This window comes from Camelus bactrianus, chromosome 21, assembly GCF_048773025.1.
Source record: "Camelus bactrianus isolate YW-2024 breed Bactrian camel chromosome 21, ASM4877302v1, whole genome shotgun sequence".
Classification (NCBI taxonomy): Eukaryota; Metazoa; Chordata; class Mammalia; order Artiodactyla; family Camelidae; genus Camelus; species Camelus bactrianus.
Window position 1 is genome coordinate 18,257,548 of NC_133559.1, and position 24,391 is coordinate 18,281,938.

General features: G+C 37.3%; 2 protein-coding genes across 10 annotated transcripts in view; one reads left to right on the top strand and one right to left on the bottom strand.

The window, feature by feature from the left end:
• Positions 1-3,430: 3,430 nt before the first annotated feature.
• On the bottom strand, positions 3,431-6,109 carry METTL18 (methyltransferase 18, RPL3 N3(tau)-histidine). Of its 4 annotated transcripts, none has more exons than XM_010953844.3 (2): positions 5,968-6,109; positions 3,431-5,028 (listed from the first exon to the last, which is right to left on the bottom strand). In XM_010953844.3, exon 2 carries the CDS (start codon positions 4,816-4,818, stop codon positions 3,694-3,696), a length of 1,125 nt encoding a protein of 374 aa, XP_010952146.2. In that variant the 5' UTR covers positions 4,819-5,028; positions 5,968-6,109; the 3' UTR covers positions 3,431-3,693. The 4 variants fall into 4 exon arrangements, with proteins under 4 accessions (XP_010952146.2, XP_045371836.2, XP_010952147.2 ...); XM_045515880.2 differs by having other exon boundaries at positions 5,954-6,079; XM_010953845.3 differs by having other exon boundaries at positions 5,912-6,043.
• Positions 6,110-6,127: 18 nt separating this feature from the next.
• FIRRM (FIGNL1 interacting regulator of recombination and mitosis) overlaps positions 6,128-24,391 on the top strand; it is a 39,419-nt gene continuing 21,155 nt past the window's right edge. For 2 of the 6 annotated variants that reach the window (XM_045515877.2, XM_010953847.3), the window contains exons 1-10: positions 6,150-6,348; positions 9,250-9,289; positions 10,466-10,554; positions 11,957-12,061; positions 12,549-12,689; positions 13,449-13,614; positions 15,213-15,297; positions 16,935-17,073; positions 21,761-21,841; positions 23,287-23,351. In XM_045515877.2, the coding sequence (XP_045371833.2) occupies positions 6,238-6,348; positions 9,250-9,289; positions 10,466-10,554; positions 11,957-12,061; positions 12,549-12,689; positions 13,449-13,614; positions 15,213-15,297; positions 16,935-17,073; positions 21,761-21,841; positions 23,287-23,351 (1,022 nt within the window). In that variant the 5' untranslated portion in view covers positions 6,150-6,237. Of the gene's footprint in view, positions 6,380-9,249; positions 9,290-10,465; positions 10,555-11,956; positions 12,062-12,548; positions 12,690-13,448; positions 13,615-15,212; positions 15,298-16,934; positions 17,074-21,760; positions 21,842-23,286; positions 23,352-24,391 lie in introns of those variants that run through there. The other 4 variants (XM_010953848.3, XM_045515878.2, XM_074349781.1 and 1 more) reach the window with 4 other exon arrangements.

The following is a 24,391-nucleotide window of genomic DNA, read 5'->3' on the forward strand; positions in this document are numbered from 1 at the left end:
GTGGCCAGCGCATGCTGAGGCATTGACTTCCCAGTAGGCGCAGATCTGAAAGATGGCTGGGTTGGTTGAATGATTGTTGTTCATCATATTGGGACCAGGAGTTGAACCTCACTGGTGAGGACCCGTTGGAGATTTCAGAGTAGGCTGGGGAAATTGCTGGAGCTACTACACACATGCCATATGGCTAACTGGGTGTGTCAGGAGGCTTACAGGATTGTGCTGCTGCGGTTCAGCTGGGACAGATAAAGAACCTCTAAGACTGGGATTAGGGGCAGGTCTTGGTAGCCATCTACCCTCAGCACGCGTGTTGATAACCATCGATGCAGTGTCCAGAGTGAAGAGGAAGGTCACAGGGAATACTCATCTCTGTGACTCATCCCTCAGTTCAGCTGTTGCCTTTGTGTACACCTGCTGCACGTGAGATCACTAAGACCTTATTCCACCTCACCCTGCTGCTTGCCCCTGACAGAGGCTGTACATCACCTTGAGAAAAAACGAAGGGTCTCTGACAGCCCCCACTTTCTGTGTTCTGTGGGGGGGGTCACCTGGTTCTCGTGCGGTTCATCAGTTTATTGCCCAATTTGCAATATCATATGAGTCAGGAGTTGGGCAAGTTTGTAGGACGAAGGCACAGGGCTACTAGGAAGAGCTGAGGGGACAAATGGAGCTGAAAATGGCCCCGTTCTACCTGCCCTGTTGTGTTCTCTAACATGGGGCTGAATCTGCCTGGAGGACAGTGTCTTTTTCTTTGTGCAAAGGCACCACACAGCCCAGCAGCAGCATGGCTGAGGCACTTGGAGTTCCATGAGACTGTGTATATCTGATTCTGTGGCAAAGGCTTCAGATACATATTGCCAGAGGCAAGACTTCACAGCAACTTCTTTCCATCCCGTTAGTCTATACACCGTGGGAAAATGTAACTACAGCATCCCCTTTGTTACATTTTTAATGGTCGTAACTATTGGCCACCTATTCCATTCTGTGAAGGTTAAAATGCCCCACTGTCTTTAGAAATACTTGGGTTACCAAGCTGTTTTGTTATTATTGTAATTTTTATGGTTTCTTTCAAATAGAGTATGAATCCTTCTCCTGAAAAATCACTTCCCTTTGACAAACTTCCTGTATAGATGATGCATCTACTTTTAAGGGTTATCTGAGTTCACTTTTAATTCCTTAAGGAAACAGCAAACGGAATTGTGAGAGGCTATCTAGTGGTGATAAATATAATGTGGCTTCCCCCAACCATCCTCGTTGACTCGAAGCTACATCCCTGGGCTACACTAAAGAATTCCTTTATGGTACAGAGAACCTTCTCCGCTGGGCTGCACCCAAATTATGATGGTGATTTTGAATGTGCACTTTTCCCGTGGGAGAGGAGGGTGTGTAGAGGGAGAGAATAGGGGTTGGCGCTAGGCAATGAAAGATCTGAAATCTAATTTTTCTCCAAGTTCTGAACTGGGATTTGTAAACTGTAAAGTCACAAACCCAATTTTTAACAAAAGTAAATAAGGCTTCCTGTTTGATAAAACAGGATGCCCAAAATAATAAGAGAATTCATGGACATATTAATTTCCATGTATACATAGGAACCATGTGGAAGGAACCATGATAGTTACTCAATATTATTTTTGTTAAGAACTCTTTTAGGGAGATACTCTTATAAACCCTGTTTTCCAGATGGGGAAACTGGATTTTAACCCAAGTATTGGACTCCAAAGCTCATTGTCTTGACATATATGCTTCTTCAAATGATTAAACTATTTACATGAGAAAGTGTACTGTGTATCTTTCTCCTGGATTTTTATCCATGATTTTATTACAAGTCTCTTTTGCTGCCAGCTATCTTGGGTAGCTGTGTCCCTGATGGGCTGTCTGCTACCTCCAGAATCATCTTTAATGCCCAGGATTATCTAGGTCCCAGGACTGGGCTTGTTTTGATTCCCTCCCTCTGGGCTGAAATTGTGCCCTGAGCTCCTGGTCAGGACCTGTCTCTTCTGCTCCTGGATAGGCCTCCTGGATAACACTTTTTTGGATGTCTAATTCATCTTGGAGAATTGAGAGATACCTATTTTTTTTTTCAAAATCATTAATACTGACTATTGTCATGGGACTCTATTCAATGCTTTGTACCTGCTCAGTTAGTCAAACCTGCTGTCTGGGCCATTCTACCTTATCTAGTAGGTGGGTCTGGAAATGTAGCTATGACATTTGCAGTAATAATATCCTAGGTACAAGCATCTGACTACTACATGTCTTCTCAGTACTACACTTGTGCTTTTACCTGATGGAATACAAAGTATCTGATTATAAATGACTTTCTTCATATTATAGCTTTATATATATCATATATGTATATGATATATATATATACACATTAGGGATTATGTATAATTCATATAATTTTTAATGATGTGTGTAAATAAATTTCTTTAACTAGGACTTTCATTTCAGAATAATAAAGGTGCTAACAAATATTTGTGATGAAAAACAGGCATTGTAAGATCACTGGGGTGGTGAAAAGAGTACAGCTTTTTAGAAGATTTCAGTTCAGATTCTGGTTCTGAACGTGAAGAATATGATTGGGATCAAATTACTGACTTTCTTGAGTCTTGATTTCTTTACCTATGAAAAGGAGATAGTAATTATAACCTAATTCAGGGCTTTTATGACTATTAAATGTTAGTATATGTAAATGTCTTTTGTCCTGCATATAGTAAATGCTGAAAACTGTGAGCTATTTATGATCATTATTAAAATGGGGATGATACACACCTTATTAGGTTTTAAATATTAAGCAAAATACTATACAAAGTGCCTAGTTAACAAATGTCCAGTAAATATCACATTTCATGGAATCCAAGTCATACAATTATTTCAGGTTCCTCCAAAAAAGAAAAAATATTGCCAGTTGCACAATAGTTATAGGTAAGAAGGCAGATCCCAATTTTATGTTAAGTGTGAACATTTCTGCACTAGAATCAAAATACTTTTTCTCCCCTTCTCTTCCCTGTTTAAATAGTGAAGAGTCTATACTTTCCAGAATCTGGAATTCTCCATTTCCTATTCTTTTTCCTCCTACCAAGACCCTCGGGCCTCCTACTTACTTGGCTACAAGAACTGTAAGTTTTTTTTCACTTCTATACTTTCTATAATGACTGCCCTTTATTTTCTCCATCTCAGTGTGAATTCAACTGCTCAGCATTCTAATTATTATCATACAAGATAAATGAATATAAAAATAAAACAAAACAAAAACTTCTCCCTAGCTACCTAAGGCCTTCAATCCAGTATTTGGGCTTGGTACCATTTAGGGAAGCATATGTATGCCTTTAGAACTGACAGCATGGTGATGGACCAGGCACTTCATGTGAACAGAAACTAACAAAATCTGGGAAGAAATTCAAACTTGAGATAAAAACACGGCAGATACTCCTGGGAACAAATTTATATGTCAAAGGTGGTGAACAGAAAACTTTCTCATAAAATGATTTTCTAGGAGTTCTTTTCAAATGCCCAGGGTCATGATTTTCCCAATCTCAAGCACAATGTTGCTAATACAGCTGTTCCCTTACTTGGATAAACAAAACTACACAAATATCATAATTTCAGAAAAAAATAGTAACAAAGCAGAAATCAAACATTCAAAACAAGGTTTTGGTTATTGTTTATTTCACTTAGGACATTCATTAGACATTAACTGGGGTACTTAAAAGTCATTTCAATTAGGAATCTCTTTAGCCCTTCATCAATTATTTCGAGTGTTCTAGTCTCAAATACATTCTTTTCTTCTACAAACTTCTGAAAGAGATGAATACCTCCACCCACACCAAAATAATGTGCTTTGCTCGCCAGAAGCACCCGTCCATTTTTATCTAACAGTCTAAGGAATGTTTTGTGCAAAGGACCATAATAATCTGGATTATAAATGGTTTCTGAGGTGAGAATGAGATCGTATTTTTCAAAGATTTTTTCACTGCTTAGTACAAGCTTACAAAACTCAGACCACTCCCCAGAAAAGAACTGGCATTTACATAGTTCTTGTGTTGCTTCTGATTTCCTGCATCTTTTCACATCTGGTTCGTTTACATCATTTTCTTCATCTTCCCAAGTGGCGTTGGCCACTACATTAGGTAATGTTACTTCATCAATTACCATACTGTTATAATCCTGAAAATGAATTTCTTTGGCTCCTCCCTTGAATGCAAATATACCCAGCAACCCAGATCCACAACCAAGATCCAATACTTTTTTCCCAGCAAATTTCACTTTGGCCTTTGTAAAATATGCCAGGAGATCAAAGGTACATTCCCAGATTTTTAAGCCTCCTTCATAAACACCTGTAATCAGATCAGAGTGAGAAGAAAAGCTTTTCGAAATGATGTTTTCTCCAGGGAAGTTCACTTTCAACAAGTTGGTTTTCACCACTGATATGTTAACATGCTGGAGACCTGGTAATGTTTCTATGACTTTACTTTCTAACACTTTCTTTAAATCCTTAGGTATAGCATGCTCTTTGGCAACTCTCAAGCAGAGCTGAGAGTTTTCACGTGGCTCCAAGTTACTTGAACTGTTAGCTGTATTGAGTGAGATGTCTGTGTCTTGAGACAGAGCTGCATTTCCCTCTGACTTATGTTCCCACAAATGATCCTGAGGCAAGTCAAACTGTTCTGTAGAACATTTTTTGTCCCTATGTTTACCTTTTTCTCTTTCTGAGACCGAAGACTCTTTTGAGGAATCCAGAGCCAAAGCTCCACCTCCATGGGGTGTTAATTCATTTTCCAGATGATCTTCTATAGTGAAATTAAATTGAAAAGTCATTCTCTTATTAAATGCACACAATCCTTAAACTCAAAGGAAGATTCTTCAACTTCTGGATAGAATTGATGATGCACACATAAACCTGCCTCGATTATTCAGTGAGTTTTGTTGGAGGTCAATTTCTCTTTAGCTGCATATACACAGTTACAAATACTTCAAGATGTTTCCGAATGACTTTTTAGAGGCCTTTGCTCTTCTTTCAGTGTAGCTCTGAAGAAAAAAACAGAAAATGGTTATTAAAAAGCAAAACGACACATTTCACTAAAATGTAATATTAAACAGTCCTCATCCTCCTACCACCAACAGCTGCCTTCTCTATAAAAGCTGTGGAGGGAGAGGGAGATAAAGATACTTGGAAATACAGGCACCCTTTAGGGTTCAAAAGTTGGAGAAGGGAACGAACTTTCAAAAACAAGCAAACAAAACAACAGCAGCAACAATGAGAAATAACATCAAGTTATTATCAGGCAGGAGATGACAAGCCTCGCTACTCAGTGTCTTTCATCTGTTGCGACTCTGCCCAAACATATTTACCGCCTAAACTGCCAGAATCCCTTCACTTCAGTCTGTTATTGTTTCAAGTAACGTGACTTCAAGATTGGATTTTGGTAAATGAGTATCCCTTTAAAAACAGGCACCGTTCTGCTCTGGAGTGTGTAAATTCATTCAGGGGACCTTGCTACAACATTTAGTGGAGACCAGCAGCCCTAAGTGTACGGGAATCGGGTAACTTTGGAGTAACAAGTAAAGATTAGTTTGACACAACATAGAGGCACTGAACCGTTTGGAGAGGCCCCTAGAAAATGCAATCAACTTTACCGAGATTCTTTGTATCCACGGTGCTAAATACTTAATTTAGACCACCTGCTTCAATTTGCACAGCAACTCTGGCAGGTGGGGTCTTTATCCCCATCACACGTGATGTACAAAGTAGGGTCAACACAGCTGAGTGGGAAGGAACGCACCTGTTTCTACCCTACCGTAACGCGGGGCTTGGAGTCATTTCCGGATGCAGATCCCAGATCAAACCCGACCTCAGATATGTAATCTCATCGGACTGAGGGTAGCAAATCTGGGGACTTCCGGCCCTCACCTCCCCAGAGCGTCTCAAGGAGAAGCTGACAACGATCCAGACCTGGAGATGCTCACCGCTCAGCAGGTCCCCAGGTGACGGCGCGTCCTCAGCCAGCCAGACCTTCCAGACCGAAAGCGCGCACCAGCGAGTCGAGTCCTCCGCGGGCCAGACAAGCCCGGCTTCCTGCCTAGCCGCGTAGGGGCCCGGCTCACTGAGGAAAGCGGCCAGCTTCCTCTCTATGGTTTTGGTGCGGGCGGGGAGCTCGCAAGGCCTGCCGGGACTGTGGGAGTTTCCGGTCTTGGCCGTGGCGGGAGTGTTTGGAAGCTCTGCTCCTGGGTGAAAGCATGTCTCAGGAACGCGCGGTCCCGGTGAGCGCGGTTCCCCTGGAAGAAATAAGTAGCTGGCCGAAGGAGCTATGCCGCCGGGAGCTGCCGTCTGTCCTGCCTCGTCTCCTTATATCCTTCATTGTCGCTTCCACCTAGAGAGGTGTGTGGGGGCGGGCCTCAACCTTTCTTCTGAGTCTCATCACACCCCCCCGCCTCCGGGCCCTGTTGTATTCCTGCGTCTTCAACCCTCTCCTGTCCGTTGATAAGCGAGGGAATGAGGGGAGAGCGAGAGAGCCGTGGGTGCCGAGACCCAAGGCGTGCCTGGCGTTGGTGTTGGAAGTGCTCGTAGAGGTGTTATGCGCTGTGGTTTTGGCGGTGAATGTGGCGTTTTCTCCCGTTCCTCTGGGCCTTTGAGTTGTTCTGTACCCGTGAAGTGCAGTTAAATGCGAATATTTTTGCATGGGGGGAACGGGAATTCGGGCAGGGACTCAGACTTGTGCTGCTCAGACTTGTGAGCCGACTCTGGATGAAGTAGAGAGCTGGATATTCTGAGCTCTTAATCACTAAAATGGGTGGTAAATAGGATTACCTTCCTCACGATTGTGAGAGTCAAATACGTAGTTCTTCCATGGTGCTAAGTTGGTAAAAAAAAAAAAAATTCAGTATATAAAAATGTTCTGCATCTGTTTTCGGATCGCATTTTGTTCATAGCTGGTGAGAAGGCGTTGCTTCCTTTGGTAATTGGCTGTTTGCTGGGTTTGAGGTAGTTAATGCCTCCGGTGTCCAGGTGCAGACAATTTCTTATTAGTCAAATCCCTTTTTGGTTGTATATGTGCTTGGAGTCCTAGCCTTTCATGTTAAAAGGTAATTTTTTCCTTTTTTACATTTTTGAGCACACTTTCAACATAAAATCACTGAAAAGAAAAAATGACTTTCACTTGAGAAAGTCCGGACACTGCACAAATAATTTACAGCTGAAGCCACATGTAACCATTACTGTTGCCTTGAAATCATTCACCTGGGGGTTGGCAAAATGACACTTAGGTACCAAAGCCCTTTCTTAGTCACAGTGCAGATACAGAATTGCTGTCCTTGAGGATTTTGACGTGGGAAACAGCCATTCTCCTCTTCAAAAACATTTCCTAGGTACATAATAGGTACCTGGCAGGTGTTAGGCTTTGGCAGAACAAAGATAAGGAACACCGTTCCTCTTTTAACCCTCAAGCCTACAGGGGGATTTCAGTAATTGAAAGTCAACATTCCTACCTGGTTTTGCATCTCGAAATTCAGGAGAATGCCAACCTGTTCTTCCCCAGTTTTTTTCATCTAAATGATTTCACAAGCCAAAACCTTCAGTCCTTTCTCTCATATCCAATCAGCAAGTTCTGTTGTTTCTGACTTCAAACTATCTTGAATCCAACTCCATCCCTGTTACTACCACACTATTTCAAACCCCCATAACCTCTCACCTGGGCTGTTAATTAACGGTTCCCTTGCTTCTACTCATCTTTCTATAATCCATTCTACAAAAAAAGTTCAGGGTGAAAGATGCCATGTCATTTCCTTTTTAAACCACCCTCCGGTGGCGTCTTAAGAAATTAGGAATACAGGCTAACCTTTTCCTTCAAGACTCATGTTCTCAGCGTCGTCCTTCTGTCCTGCCTAACTATGTCTTTCCATACAAGAAGCTCACCTACCTCAAGATCTTCCTGCTTGCTGATCCTTCAGCTTAGTTTGTTACTCTGCTAGCCTTTTGCATGTCTCATTATTCACATCTCATCTCATATGTCACTTCCTTAGGGGGCCCTTTTCAGAGCCCTCAATCTTAGCTGGTTCCCCCAAACCCAGTCTCTAATACTTATCACATTGCCCTGTTCAGTTTTCAAAAGAGCAGTGTTCCTATTAATAGAAATTATCTTGTTTACTTTCCCCCCTCACAATACCCTAAAGTTTATCAAGGCAGGAATTTCGTTTTCACTGCATTGTCTCCAGCACCTGGAATAGTGCCTAGCACATAGTACGCATTCAGTAAAAGGCTGAAAAATATTGTCATGTTTTAAGACTGCCTAGAAGTCTCATTAGATAATTTTTTTTCAGCTTTTGGTTTTATGTTTAACACTTCAACAAATGAAAGAAGTTTTCAATAAATCCACAATCCCATCACCCTAATGTAATTATTTTCATGTTTTGCATTTTACATGTTGTTTTCCAGTCTTGTTAAAGTTATAATCATAACTTATGTTTAATTTTGGAAGAGGCTTTACTGAAATTTTTCCATGAGGCACATTCTACCCTACTGAACTAAAATGAATTAATGACTATGCTTCATTTTGATTGCTTTACATAAAATAGGTGTACGCAAAGTGATTTCAGAAGAGTCATTTCTTGTGTTACTGAGATGAGGTTATGGTATGTTCATTTTTCTTATGGATACATTATTTTATAATTCTTATATTATTTTTATAGTGAAGCATTTCTAAGAATTATTCTTGATGGTATAAAGGTGTATAGTTTATAATGTGATTACTGTTAACTTTTGTAGTGAACATACGATAATTATCGCATATTTGTAAGCTACGTGCAGAAGAGTTTCAGTCTGAGAAGGTGGTAAGACAAGTGTGCAAGTAATCTGAAAGGAAGATGGGAAGTGATCAGTGACTTAAGACAGGTGCAAATAAAGTACTACAGGAGTGCTGAGAAGGAAGATTATTTCAGAAACTGGAGATCCATAGATTACTATAAGACTATTTCTTATCTATTAGAAATATGTCACAACTACATATAGTTTGAAAAGATAAGTTTATCCTTGAGCAGTTTTGAAAGTATTTCCTTAGTTTCATTATATTGTTCATCTACCTAATAAACATTTAAATTTTTAAAAGCAAAATTAAGCCAGTAATTTGAGTCTCATTTCAACCCTTACTGATCGTTGCTTAAACGTTTCAAGAAGGGGCCTTTTAAAACCTGTTATCAGCAGTGACTATCCTATTATTGTAATAGGAGTATCTTCCTTAATTTTTTTTTTTTTACTCTATGTATCAGAATTCTGACGGTTGGATTGAGCATATTCGTAAGTAAGATTATCTTGATTGTATGATTACTTTGATGACATTAAGGCCTGAGTCCCGCATATCTCAATTACAGTTTTGTATTCCACTTATAAGTTTATTCTTCCTGTTGGAATTTTACAGCCTTTGTAATCTTCTGTTACTTAAAATGACCAAATCACTTCAAGTTAAAGTTCTTAAAGTTTTAAATTCCGTTTTGGATAGATACCAGAAGTCTTCTGTTTGATAACATGTGTATAAGCCCACTGTAAATTTTAAATGTTAGTTGTTAAACTGGTTAGACCTATATAAAACAAAATTTGCAGTCTACTTAATAACTTTCAGCCTCTTAATATATTTAGTGTCAGTTAGAAAATACTGTCTAAGTTACAAAAGCAGATTGTTGAGACATAACAGATGCATTGTTTGGTAAAGTGGACTTTCTCACCTTCCTCTATTTTCATTCATCTTATTTGACATGACTTAGTTAGGAGAAGAGGTAGAGAATGAAGACTAGCCTACATCGTTTACTTATATTTTGAGTTTTTTTCTATTTACATTTCACTTGGTTATGGACTATTTGTTTATAATCTTGAACCTCTGTGCTGCCTGTGGGGCCTAATTTTTTTAAGTAACAATTATTTTTTATCCTGAGTATAAGAGTTACACAAATTTGTCGTAGAAAATTTGTAACATGCAGAAAAACAGAAATGATAATAAAACAATCATTAATCTGAAATAGTTAAGATTTTGTCATAGAACATTCTCATCTTGATTCTGTATATCCCTGCCAGCCTGTCTATTATTCTTTGTATATACATGTTTATATATATTAAGATTGAAATTATACTGTTTGTAACCTTTTTCATTTTACCTTAAAGTATTGTGAACAGTTAATCATGGTTTTATACAATCTCTAACAATCATTTAATGATAGCAGATCCTTTCAGTAGATGTACCCACATCCGTTGACTGATCCTTAGTTGCTGGACATACAGGTTGTTTGGAGTTTTTTTGGGGGGGAGCTGTTATTTTATTTAATTCTTAATAGTTTCTCTGGATAGACTATGGCATTTTGAAACTGTACAAAGCTTTAGGTTGGTAGTACTTACATATTCCCACATTTGGGAAGAGGTAGTGATCTTTGTTGGCTGATGTGACTTAATATTGCTACAAAATGTTATTGTTTTGCTTTATAGAAATTCTGAAAATTATTGTAGAAATGTTTTTACCTCATATGAACCACCTGACACTGGAACAGACTTTCTTTTCACAAGTACTGCCGAAGGTATAGTACTATTGTTATCTCAGCCAGTCTATATGTTATAAAGGCTGTTAAAATCTTGCCTCAGCTTTACCGTTTATTTTTAATCGAAGCCCTTTTTTCCTTAATGTATCACATATTTGAAATACAAATAAAGTAGTTAAGAATTGATCTCATGTGAGAATATGATGTTGTTAATGTGATCATTAGGTGATTAAAAATATATTTTCAGAGAGCATGGATCTTTTACTAGTTGAATTTATATTATTTGTAGCTAATTTTAAATACTCTTGTATTTTAAAGCAGTTCATTGAAAATTTGGGGTGGGTAATGAAATTAGTTGTCTTTTTGTATCTTCTCTGCAGAGTTTATTGATAACTGTTACACATGATTGTCTGGAAGAATGGAGCCAAAATTTATTAAAGAAGTCTTAGAATAAAAAAAGACTGAAATATTGGTAAAATTAAGTAACTGAAGAAAAAACATCCAATTCACCACTACATTATTACTTTTTAGTTACATGTGGTATACCTTTTCTCTGAAAAGCACAGTCATACTTTTTTTTAAATTGCAAGAACTAAATGTATTTTGGTGCCAAAATGAAACATTTTTTAATGATAACATCTCTTACTGGAATGGACTTCTTTGTTGGGCTTTGAAGCAAGTAGTCATCAGAACTTCTTTTACTCATATTCACTCGATTTTTCTCCATCTAAAAAGTTTCTTAGAATTTGTTCTTGGCTGCCAAAAAAAGGTTCAGCTATTATGCAGATGAAAACCAGGATGCTGAGCGTTAAGAGGCCTATAGGAAACTATCCTCTTTAATTACGGTGTATGTTGACTCTGGTTATTCTTGCAATGCTTCTGCTTAGAGTGTTAAGATCTTAGAGGGGCTAACTTTTCATAGGCAAAAACACTTACTTCTGAGGTCACATAGTGTACCTCTAACCAAGAATGGTATTTTGAGTTGATCAAAAAGGGGTTAGAATACAAGGGAAGAGGTAATTCACAAATTCATTACCACTGCCAGGAAATATCCGTGTAAATGTCCACAGGAATGTTGATTGGTTAATAAGATCATCATCTTTTATTTATTTAAGTGTAAGAGTAGCATTTTTGTTACAGCACCAAAAAGTGAACTTTTAGTAGTTCTTTTATGGACGTTACTGAATAGATTCCAATCATAGAAATGGAAAACCAATTTTTGTTGAAGGTTTATTTTTTTAAGAGATTCTATAGTAGAAATATACCAAAAATTATATACAAAACATGTATTAACTTTATTAGGTGCAGTTTTTATACTAGACAATATCCCGTGGCTATTAATAATGCAAAATCAAATCATCTAATTTTTTTCTTTAAAGATAAATGTTTTTCCTTTCTAGTGACTTGTTACTACTATTTATAACCAGCTTTGTTTTCACAGACTGTGAAATTATTTGATGACATGATGTATGAGTTAACCAGTCAAGCCAGAGGACTATCAAGCCAAAATTTAGAAATCCAGACCACTCTAAGAAATATTTTACAAGTATGTCAAATGTTAGAAAAGGGAGGGGGGAGGAGAGCTTAAAGAGTGTGAGAATTTTTATACTGATCTCAATTAGCTGTGGATTCTTTATATAATGGCCCAATGGTGGAATTAAATATATAGAATTAAAGTTATTACAGAAACATAAATTCTGAATTTTTACAATTTCATTCTGAGTAAGCATCTATACTTCTATAAGAAGACAGATAATCAAGATAGCATGCCCCCCATAATTTACAAGCGTATGTGTAGAACACCACCATATCCTTTGATGTGTGGGTTAGGATTCCAACTTCTTTTTTTCTTTTTAAACCAAATGGCTAGCCAGTCTGTATACTTGTAGTTCTGATAGACTGACATTTTGTGTAAGGAGGAACAGAGGGTCTGTTTTGTTCACTGCTATATCCCTAGTATCCAGCATATTGTCTGACACGTTTTAGGTACACAGAAAATATGTTCTGAATGAAACTTCTTCCCTTATTTCCAGACAATGGTACAGCTATTAGGAGCTCTTACAGGATGTGTTCAGCATGTCTGTGCCACTCAGGAATCCGTCATTCTAGAAAATATTCATAGTCTTCCCTCCTCAGTCCTGCGTGTAATCAAAAGTACATTTGTGCATTGTAAGGTGAGTAATGGATTTAAGTACACTTTAAATGGCCTAGAATCCATGGGCACAGAGGCTGAGTTTGTTTATAGTGTTTGTTCATGAGTTTACAGGTTAGCCTATATTATTGCAATAGAATTTTTTCATAGAACAGAGAACATGTAGGTTAAGTATTTGTTTCAAAATAAGTACTTATAAGAAAGTCATGAAAAGGTGGCTTTTGCAGTTGTGTTGTTGTTTTATTCTGTTTCCTCTTGATAAGGAAAGAAATGGTATGGATTTGTGTGTAGTCACCGGGATCCTGAAATAGTTCTCTCAGTGGTATTGGTGGCTCAGATGAATTCTTTAATGATTAGGTGCCTATAAAGGGCCACTGACCATAATTTAGTCCTGAGGCAGCTTTAAAGCACAATAGCTGGTCTAGGATTTGTGGGTCACTAGCAGTTTTGGTAATGCTATTTGTTGGATGAATGAAAATCGCTAGTTAACTAATGCTTCTGTTTGGTGATAGGGTACTAAGATGTCATGCACCAGATCCAGTGTTACTTATCTCCCTTCCAGTTCTATATTTGTAAGACCCTATAAGTCAGAAATCGTGCTTTATACATGCCTACATCTCTTGAAGTGCACTATGTATAATGGATGTTCGCTAAACATTTGTTTCATAAATGAACATACCATTCAGTTAGCAGTAAATTTATGAGCTCTGATAGAAATAAATTTGGTTCTTGAGCTTTTTATGATTTGCTTTTTCTCTTGTTTTTATTTATTTGTGATTAGAATAGTGAATCTGTCTATTCTGGGCATTTACACCTAGTCTCAGACCTTCTGCAAGCTCTTTTCAAGGAGGCCTATTCTCTTCAAAAGCAGCTAATGGAACTGTTGGATATGGTTTGCATGGACCCTTTAGTAGATGAGAATGATGATATTTTGAATATGGTAGTAGGTGAGTGAAGGAAACTGACTCTTAGTATATCATGTATATTGACCAGTTAAATTATTGGATCCAACGTTTCTAATGATTCATGATATATTATTTTTAAAAATGTAAATCCTACCCAGTAAACTTTTTATTGCTTAAATTTTAGGTTTTGTAAAACTGATATTTGATATATTAACATAGATTTGTATATTTAGTCAATGTTTGTAGTAGGTTGTTTCTCCACAATGATTAACAAAAAAAGTTATGCAACTTTATACCCTCTAAAGTCGTCCAAATTCTGAGGCAGTAGCTTTCAGTTTTTTTTTTAATGTGTGTATATATATATACATATATTTTTTTTTTAATTATAGTCAGTTTACAATGTTGTGTCAGTTTCTGGTGTACAGCATAATGCTTCAGTCATACGTGAACATACATATATTCATTTTCATATTCTTTTCACCATAAGTTAATACAAGATATTGAATATAGTTCCCAGTGCTCTACAGTATAATCTTGTTGTTTATCTATTTTATATGTATTAGTTAGTATAGAGTTTTAAAACCATAACTCATAGTAGGAAGTGAAGTTTGCATTCGTTTTTGAAGAATTGCTGATTGCTACTTCATTAACTTCATCACTTACCAATGGATCATGACCCCAAGTCTGGAAAGCAACACTTTAATGTGTAAGAGCAAAGATTGCATTCATAGCTTCAGCATAAAGAGAGTAAGTTGGCTTTGTGCAGTATTATCAGGTCTTTTTTGCTCTCTGCAAGTCTCCCCCAAGATCTGTTATGTTAAGGCAACCACTGTTTGATTTATTCAGCCTTCTGAGTTGGCATTTTAGGCCGGGCTCAACTGGAGCAGCTTTCTCTGCACCACATGGTGTAACTGGCTCTCTTGTGGGTTTGTGGTCAGTGACCTCACTCACATCTGGCTGTCAGCAGAGGGAGAAGTAGTGAGCTGGTCATGTGTAGCACATCCTCCAGCAGGTTAGCCCAGGCTCAGTCACCTGCTGATGGCCTCAGGGCCTCAGCAAGAGAGGGCAGGCCCCAGTAGGCAAGCATTTTTTAAGTCTCTGCTTGCCATGTGGTGTTTTTTTTTTTTTTTGTCCTCAATAGGACAAAGCAGGCTATGTGGCCAAGCCCAAGGTCAGTATGGAAGGGAACTGCCCAAGAAGGTGGACACAGAAAGGAGGTTTATTGGGCTTATTTTTATAAATAATCTACCACAGGCAGAGTGGAAGCCTTAATGGGTACTGTGCAGATTCATTTTCATTCTTCCTTGTTAGGTTTTCTTAGCAGTATATGTTTTCATTTTGGATTAGAATATCTGTGTAATGTTTCAGTTATAAGGGGCACAACTTTTATTGCACTGAGCATTTTTAGTTTTATGTAGATCACAGAGTAGGTGTAAACGTCAAACTTAATTTTCCATAATTTATAAAAACGCTAAATCAAAAGTGACAGTTACTTTCACTAATTATTTTGACAGTTTTTTTAACTGCATTATCTGTTTTAACAAATATCAAAATTATTCAGTAGATATTTTTAAATATAGGAGAAACTCACTCCATATGGCTTTTGAATGTCTTAAGAGTTCTGTTATCTTTCTTTGTAGTTATTCATTCATTGTTGGATATCTGCTCTATTATTTCCAGTATGGACCATGCATTTCATGCCAATACTTGGAAATTTATAATTAAGTAAGTTTTTGTTTTGTTTTTACTTTTTGTAATATATTTTCCATATCTAAAATCTTAATTCTTAAGTTTTCTTAGATTTCATTTAAAGAATTTTGTATGGGTATGTGTAATGTTTACTGACACTGCTGTCTAATAATCCAGATTTTGTACATGTAGCTCCCAAACTAAATTGGATTTTTACCCTGCTGCCTCTAAAATTAAAAAAAAGTTCTACCTGGTTATCTAGTACTTCTGAAATAATGGGCCATGTGGCTTAACCACTTGCCTACTGCTACTGTTGTTTTAACTGACCGTCAAGTATCCTATTTCCAGGCTTAGATAAATTAACAATTATAATTAGAGCTGAATATAATCCCTTCATTATATACTTTTGAGTTGTTCAAGTTTAATTTCATTTATAAAGTAATTTTAACTGGAGTGTTAGGAAGGGTTTGTAGGTTACTATGGGTACCAGGAAGAGCACCCATAGCATTCATCACATTCTTGGGGGTGGGAGGAGATAGAGTTGAGATGTAAAAATGAGTAAGAACCTCTATACACATGCATGAAACATTCAAGGCCAGTGTAATACTTTCAGGTCTTAGGTGCTTTTCTTGAACCACCAGGTCATTAAGTTATCAACAGGTAATAGGGCAGTGATTAAAAGAGCCATAGTGCATGTGCCTGAATCCATTCTGAAATCACTTACTCCTCCTGAACCCTTAGGCGGTTTGGTTAACTTCTCCGAGTCTTAGTTTGTTTACGGGAGTTATAGCAGTAGCACCTGCTTGATGGGGTTATAGTGAGAATTACTCGAGTTTATCATGTGAAATGCTTGGAACTGCAAGGCACACGGTGAATGGTCAGTGCATTAGCTACATCACCGTCACCGTCACCATCAAATATCTTCCACTCTTGCTCCCTTCCAGTTCACTTTTTATCTAGCATTCAGACTGAATTTCTAAAAATGTGAATCAGAGCATGTCACCCTACTGCTTAAAATCCATCCCACTTAACTAAGAGTAACAACCTGGTCCTCTCGGGCTCGTGGCTTCTTCACAGCTCATCTCCGCTGCTCTCTCCCTGCTCTTAGTTCCTCAAGCATGCCAGACTCTCCTGTCCCAGAGCCTCTTCACAGCTTTTCAGTCTGCCCAGGATGCTTCTCTCCTGTGCTCTGCACCTCGCTGACTCCTGCCTATCCTTCAGTTCTCAGTTTAAGTGTTCCCTCTTTCTGGTAGCATTCTGTGTATCTTCACCCTGACAATATCTCTCTTGACTGTAGCGCTCTGGACTTTTTATCTTAGCATTTATCACAACTATAATTCATTATTCTTACATTATTTAGTGTTCTCTCTTGTGCTAGACCAGAAATTCCATGCAGACAGGGCAGAGATTGTGTCTTTTCACTCACCTCTGTGTTGAGTGCCCAACATGTAATAGAGTTCAATTAATGTCTTATAAGGAGAAGTTTAAAATTAGCAATTTGTTCAAACTGGCATGACAGCTTTGGAGGTAAAGTCAGCACATCTTAATTATCCCATGTCTAATGTATATGATGCATTTTGATTTCTCACATCTCTCAAGTTGTACTTTTATGGTCCTAAGTTACTTGATGTGTTACTTGTGGTGATTGTATTCTTTTCTTTTTATTCATTTAGGCAGAGCCTGAAGCACCAGTCGGTTATAAAGAGTCAGCTGAAACATAAAGATATAATTACTAGCTTGTGTGAAGACACTCTTTTCTCCTTCCATTCTTGTTTACAGTTAGCTGAGCAGTTGGTACAGCCACATGCACAGGTGAAGTATGCTCCGCAGCACTGTGAACAGTAGCTCTTTTTCCTTTGGCAGTTACTAAATGTCGTTTGAATCTGTGCGTCAGTTTACCTAAGAGGGTTTTAATTTGTTTTGTTTCGATCTGTGGGATTATTTACAGTCCATGATGACTTTTCACCTGGAGCATTGTAGTAGACTCCTCTCTGCTCTCATTCCCGCTATAATCTACCTGTCCCTGCCTTTTTACACACTAACTGGTTGGTTAAGACATTCTCAGAATCCTTTTTTTCTTTTCTACCCTTGGACAACAATCTAATTTCCATAATCCTTTATTTATTTAAGGTCATCTTGATAGAGCCACAGTCAACCTTTTCTTCATCAATTCATTGCAACCTGTGGAGATGCAGTATACAGTTGTGTGTGTCTGTCATCAGTCTTCTAAACTTGGTGTACATACTTACATTTATATTGATTTCAGAAAGTTAGAGTATTAATAAATTGGCATCCCTTTTATAAAACAGAGTGTATTCTAAAGATTTATAATATGCTTATTGGAAATTATAGTTTATTTTCCTGTAACAATGTTATACACAGTGCCTTCTGTTCTCAGACTAGCTCTTTAAAGTTTATTTAACTCATAATAGTCCTAAATTATAGGATTAATAGTACTCTGGACCTAACAGTTATAAGTAAAATTCTTAGTGGGGAAAAATGAATTAAATATTTCTTCAAAGGGTAACTGTTAACATCCCTTCCTGTTGTGACCTGCAGACTGATACAGGGAATTCCTTTGTACCTGTGCTCTTCCTTGCCCAGCAGCTGTGGGGGTGGACTTGTAAGGACTCATCCAATTCTAAACGCTGATCGCAACTCATGGGGCAGGGATGATCTGGAAAGATAGACCCTAAGGGAGGGTGGAAGTTTGAAAAGGAGTTCTGAAGTTGGTAAGAGGGAAGTCAGGAGTAGCTTTAGGAAGGGGCTAGCCTTATCTTTCTTGCTTGTTTTTCTCTTTGCCTATCTCCTTTACATCCTTTCTTTTTTCCATTTCTTTTCTGTCCCCGCTTGCTTCCTGTATCCTTTCTGATTCCCCTCACCTTGCCGAAAAGAGAAGACATTTGGTTGGGTGTCCTCTGTCAATGGCAGGAAGGTTGTTCCCTTCTCCGCCTTTATCCTATACATCTTTATCCTCAACCCCAACCTCCTCTTTTCCCAGTTTCCGTCTTACTTATCTTGACACCACAGACCCCCAACCCCCAGTTAGTACTTGGAAAGTGAGACAGATGGACGTTCCTGGAAAGGAGTGCGTGAGGGAAGCCCAGGCAGCAGGGCAGTCTGCAGTGGAAGAGAGAAGTCCTGAGGGTGCCTGACCAGGGCGGCTGTTTGTGCTTGAAGTATAGGAGTTCAGCGTCTAGAAATTGCTTGTGTATGAAAATCAGAGAATTTAAGTTCTAAACTTTCCTAACTGTCCAAGCAAATTTTCATGTTTTTCCTTACTTGAGGAAATTTGTGACTGGCACTACTTAGTGTCCATTGCCTGAAATGGAGCTTTGAGGTAGGTGGTCTGGGTAGTGTCTCCATTTCTCAGCTCTAAGTTTTGATCAGCAACGCCCTCTGCTGTTCACTACTGGTATTTATTGAGGAATCAAACTTAAAGTCTTGAAGCAGTTTTCACCTTGCTTTCAAAAACATCAAAATAAAAACACCAGATTTCATAGGTAATGTGATGTATCAGTCCCTGTGTTGGTTTCCTGAGGCTGCTGTAACAAGTTACCTCAAATCAGGTGGCTTAAAACAACAGAAATTTATTCTCTCACAGTTCTAGAGGATAGAAGTCTGAAATGTGTCAGCAGGACAATGTTCTCTTGAGGCTCTAGGGGAGAGTCTGCTGCATGCTTCCTCTTAGTTTCTGCCGTCCCTGGCGTCCCTTGGCTGGCAGGTGTATAACTTCAGTCTCTGCCTCCAACATCACGTGGTATTCCCTCCCTGTCTCTTCACATCGTCTTCATCGTAAGGACACCAGTCAGGTTAAGGGCACATCCTGCCCCAGTATGACCTCATCTTAACTGATTACATCTATAATGACTGTTTACAGTCGCATTTGGGGGCATTGGGGGTTAGGGCTTCAGCATGTCTTTTAGGGGACACGGGTTAACCCATAACAGTCTGTAAAGTTGATATTTATTCTCGCTTAAGTCTTGAACATGATTTCAAAAAGAGACTATTATATTAGACTTTTTAACAAGTTTTTTAGCCACCGATAATTTAGTTTTTCTATAAAGATAGGGAGATTTATTTGTAAGGCTCCTAGATATAAATTTCATTTGCACTTTAATTCCTACCTTTGTTCATATGATGCTTATAAGTTATATTCAGAAAATAAACTTGTATTGTTGTCTCTGTTGCCTGCACTTAAGTTTATTCCCCATTTATTTAGATTTTATCACTATTTTTCTTGTTTTATTTAAAGAAAGGAAGAGTGGATACTCAATATTTTGACACATTAAAGGTGGTCATCCTTCCTTGTATCCCCACTCCTTTTTGCTGGTATTGAGATGCAAACTTTCTGGTCTAAACAGTTGAATTAAGATGGGACAGTATTGGTGCTGTATATTTGCTTTTTGAAAATGTGAAAATCAGAGCTCTAGATTTAATTTGTATTCTATTTAGTAGTGAATTCTTATATAATTCCTCTTGATTAAGAAAGGAAAGTTTAAGGTATGCGAACATGATAAGTTGTACATTACCATTTATTCATTTAACAAGTATTTCCAGAGTACTTATTCTGGGCCAGAAAATGTACTGGGTGCTAAGTTAGTCATATTTTCCTACCGTCAACAACTTACAGTTTAGGGCAGGAGACAAATGAGCAAGTAATAGAATGGTGTGATCTTTAGAGAATTGGGGGTTGGCTCATGGGAGTAAAGTTGGAACTCAGTTGTGAAGTCAGGAAAGATTTCTTGCGATATGACAGCTAAGCTGAATAAAATTTCAGATTGAGTGTGTTATAAAGTCAGTGTAGATTCACTTTTAATCTTTGTACTTTGAAACTTCCATAGTAGTGCATAAGAGAGTTCATATTTATAATTATCAAAGAGGTGAATTTTCATTTAACCTATTTCTGCTGAGGAAAATCGACTATTTCTAAATATTCTTATTAAAGATCAAAATGAAGGGTCATGTTCAATTAGTGTATCATTCAGTTCTGTTTTGATTGGTTTAGTTAAGGTTTTGCTATACTGTTGAAAAGAAATTAAACATAGACAATTAACAAAGTTAAGATATGTTATTTCATATGAAATTATTCTATAAATTAAAGATGATAATGTATCTGTTAGACTTAACTTTAGGGTACTGATTTAAAGCTCTTAGGATTATAAGTGTGTACTACACATTTGGGTGACATATAACAACCATATTTATTAAGGTAAGTTGCTTAAGTGTCAGACTCTATTTAAACTTCACAGTAACCTTAATATAAGCTACATTGCAACCTCATAGAGAGGTTTAGTAACCTCCCCAAGATCATGCAGGGGTTGTGATAAGGCAAGAATTTCAGTCCAGGCAGGATAATTCCACAGTCCTCGACAGTCCCCCTACATACACATAGATATCTTGGCATTATGCACTGTTTTATCAGTTTACAAATGTAGCACATACTCAGAAAACTCTCACACATTACACAAATGTCTAACATGAACAGTGAAATTCTATTTTCATCTGCCAGAGAGAACCACAGGTGAAGTTTTGATTTATTTTTGTGGGATCAGGGAGGAAATACTAACACATAACACAGTTAAAAATAATAATAGAATTATATATATTGTTTTGCAGCTTGATTTTTTTTTAATCAATAATCTATTTTAGGGCTTTCTGTACCCCTGAAGGTATACTTACCTCATTCTTTTTAATTGCTCTGTGCTATTATAATTTATGAATATACCTTGAACTTATTTAACCATCTCCAGATGATGGATACTGGGTTCATTTCAATTTTTATTATAGCAAAAAGGTTGTATTGAATACCTATGCTGGTATTTCTATGCGATGTATTTCCAGAAGTGGGATTGCTCCTGGGTCAAGGAGTTTTTTTTAATACATTAGCTTTTAATAATAATACAAAGAGTGTATTATTTTATACTTCCACAAATGGTAAAATAAAGTGCTTATTACTCCACTTCCTCAACTCTGGGATATTATCCGTCTTCTAAATCTTTGCTAATCAAATAGTCCTCTCCCTTCCCCCTTTAAAAGATACATAATTAGATTGTAATTTGGATTTTTCCAGTATTAGTTTATTGGCAATTTATATTTTCTCTTTTGTGAACTGTCTTATGTATTTTACCTATTTTCTTTCATATCTCTTTCTTTTATTGGTTTGTAAGACCTTTTTCTTTTGATCATATATTGATCCCCATAAAGCAAAGAACAATAAGGTATTTAAATTTCTTTCACTTTCAGATCAATCAAGAATGATCACTTCTTTTGTTGTTATAGATTAAGATTTCAGTAACGTAGGGTTTAGTTTTTTGGAATATCTCTGTCATTTGGTGTGTGTGTCTGTTGCTTCTAACAATTCAAAGAATTACATTTTCTTGGAAAATGTTTGCACTGTTTATTATGAGAACTTTTTAGAAAATATTGTCTCATAAGTTTAGCTAATTTCATATTTTCCTGTTTATCATGCATTTTTATTTCCTTGTTTTTGGAGCAGGATAATGCTGACTACAGATTATTTCAGAAAACACTCAAATTGTGTCGTTTCTTTGCCAACTCCCTTTTGCACTATACTAAGGTAAAGCTAATATTTTATAATGCGTGAATGTCATATCTACAATACATTATAAATTATCTTGTTTTTATGATTTCTGCCAAACAATCTTTTGAAGTTATTTTGTCAAGACTTTATTTTGTAGAGTTTTTAGTTTAATATTGTTAGTTGTTAAATATTGAGCATCTGTTTTGTCATCTAAGTTGCTGCTATCATTGTTATTAGTTTTATTCAATTCCCTGAAAAAATTATTTCTTCAAGTATAAATAAAATTATTTCTATAAGCACAAATCAATTTTCAGAAGATAATTCAGTTTGACTTTAGATACTGTTTATAGATTATTTCTACCATATTTCTAAATTAGGTTAAGTTTAAATGTTCAAACTGTATAATAATTTTAAGAAGACTTGCATATTTGGGAGTCATCAGGGTGGCAAAGTGGTATTTGAAGATATATGAATAGAATAGATAATTTGTCAAGGCAGATTATTTAGAGAGAAGAGCAGAGAGTACTCATAGCAGCCAGTGAAAGAAATATTGTTAGTAGTAAATATTAGTAATTAAAAACACCATCATCCATGTTGAATTTGTTTTTGACCTTGTCTTCCTCCTTTTTGAGGAAAAGATAAGGATCTCTGATCGAATTAGTCAGAATTCCATGGTAGGCACACTGACTGCTGACACATTGCCATCCTGGTTGGTGTGCTGCTTGAGTTGGTGCTTCTGGGCTACTTAACCGTGGGTTGGCTGCTCTGACACTGGGTTCCCTGCAGCTCACAGGGTGTGTATTTCAGTGGCAGAGGTACATGGTGGGAGGGTCCTGGCACCAGTGGCCCTCAGATGGGTAGTTACCCATCTGATATTTGCTTGGGGTGTAGGGGGCAAAATTGTGCCTAATTATATCATTTTTAAATAAATTCTTTCCTCTCAGGGGAACTTAAATTTTAAAAAAATAATCATAAGCTTTTTTTCTATATCTTGTAGTACAATTAAAACTATTTCTTTTACATTCTAAGAGATAGTCTAACCATAGTGGATAGAGCAGTCATGACTGTCCTTGGATCCCAGCCCTGCTGGTCTTAGCGATGTGACGCAGTCAAGTTACTTGATACCTTAGCTTCAGCTTTCTAGTCTATGAATTGGGGACAGTAACATGTCATAAGATCTCTGAGAGGACTAAAATTACATAAAGTAATATGTGTAAAGTTGCTTGCTACATGTCTACTGAGCACCTAGTAGGTACTCAATAAATGATAACTTCTCATTGCGTTTGTGTTGATAGGTTTAACAGTAAAGAATTTTAGGTGCTTAGCCTCATCCTCCTTTTTATTCTTATGCAAGAAACTTTTTTTTTTCCCTATGTGGCACATTTAGGATTTAATTTTATTTTGCATGTTTCTGGTGAGAGGATATATATATAAGAAAAGCACGTTGTGTACAAAGAATGAATAGAGTTGCTTTATTTTAGGAATTTCTTCCTTTCCTCTCTGATTCTTGCTGTACGTTACACCAGCTTTATCTTCAGATACACAGGTAAGAAGAATGCTGCATGACCATTAAAATGTAATAGTGCCATTTGAACCATGCAAATGTTAAGTGGGTATAATTTTAAAGTAAAATAAATAATTTCTCTTAATATTTCACTAAATTTTTATCTGCTTGCTTAAAATTAGTGGAGATGGAGGCTTTAAATAATAGATTCCATGTGAGTTTTACTTATCTTTATATTCTTAACTAGTACCTTATAACCAAGTGATGAATGATTGGTAGGATGATAAATACTGAAGGTAAAAAAAAAAAGGTTGTATTCTGTATTGGCATACTTTTTTTTTTTTTAATCTTTCTTAATTTTAATTTTACTTCTATGAGATTTAAGTCAAGTAGCAGTGAACTCCATCTCAGAAAAAAAGTGAAGTTACAGAAAGGGTATCATAATTTAGATAGAGGCTAAATGACATCTAACATTGACAGTTATTACAGAAGAGCCCTCAGTTTGACACTAAAGGAATTTGTCGGTTCATTCATCCAGCAGCTCTCTTACATTTCCTTAATCCATTTAGTCTCCTACACAACTTTCAGACCTCCCCTTCTTCAGCATCCTATGTCTCCAACACGACTTCCTCATTTCTCATTGTCAGTTAATGTCCTCACTTTGTATGTCACTGAGGAAAATGGAAGCAATCGAAAGAGAGCGTCCACACTCCTGACACAGCAGCTATTCCCCTGTGTCTAGGCCCTGTCACTTTCTTATTCCTGCAAGTGAACCGTCTGTGTGCCTGTCCGAGGCCAGCCTCTGTTTCTGCATTGGATCTCATCCTCTCTCTCATGCTGAGGGAAGTTACTCTAGCAATTGTTCCTTTTCCCTCTTTTTATCATCAATCGTCCGTCCCTTCTGGGCCATTCTCATGAGTCTGTCAACATGCTGTTACTTTTCCCACCTTAAGAACAATATAAAACAAAATCTCTCGACCTTAATTCTTCTCCAGATGCCTTCCCATTTCTCTGCACCTGTTTGCAACAAGACAAGGCTCCTAGAAAGAGTTGTCTCTGCTTTCTTTTTCGAAGCTACTCCA

What these genes read in the sequence shown, in the direction of transcription:
- METTL18 (XM_010953844.3), bottom strand. Translation starts at nt 4,818, where the DNA reads ATGACTTTTCAATTTAATTTCACTATAGAAGATCATCTGGAAAATGAA.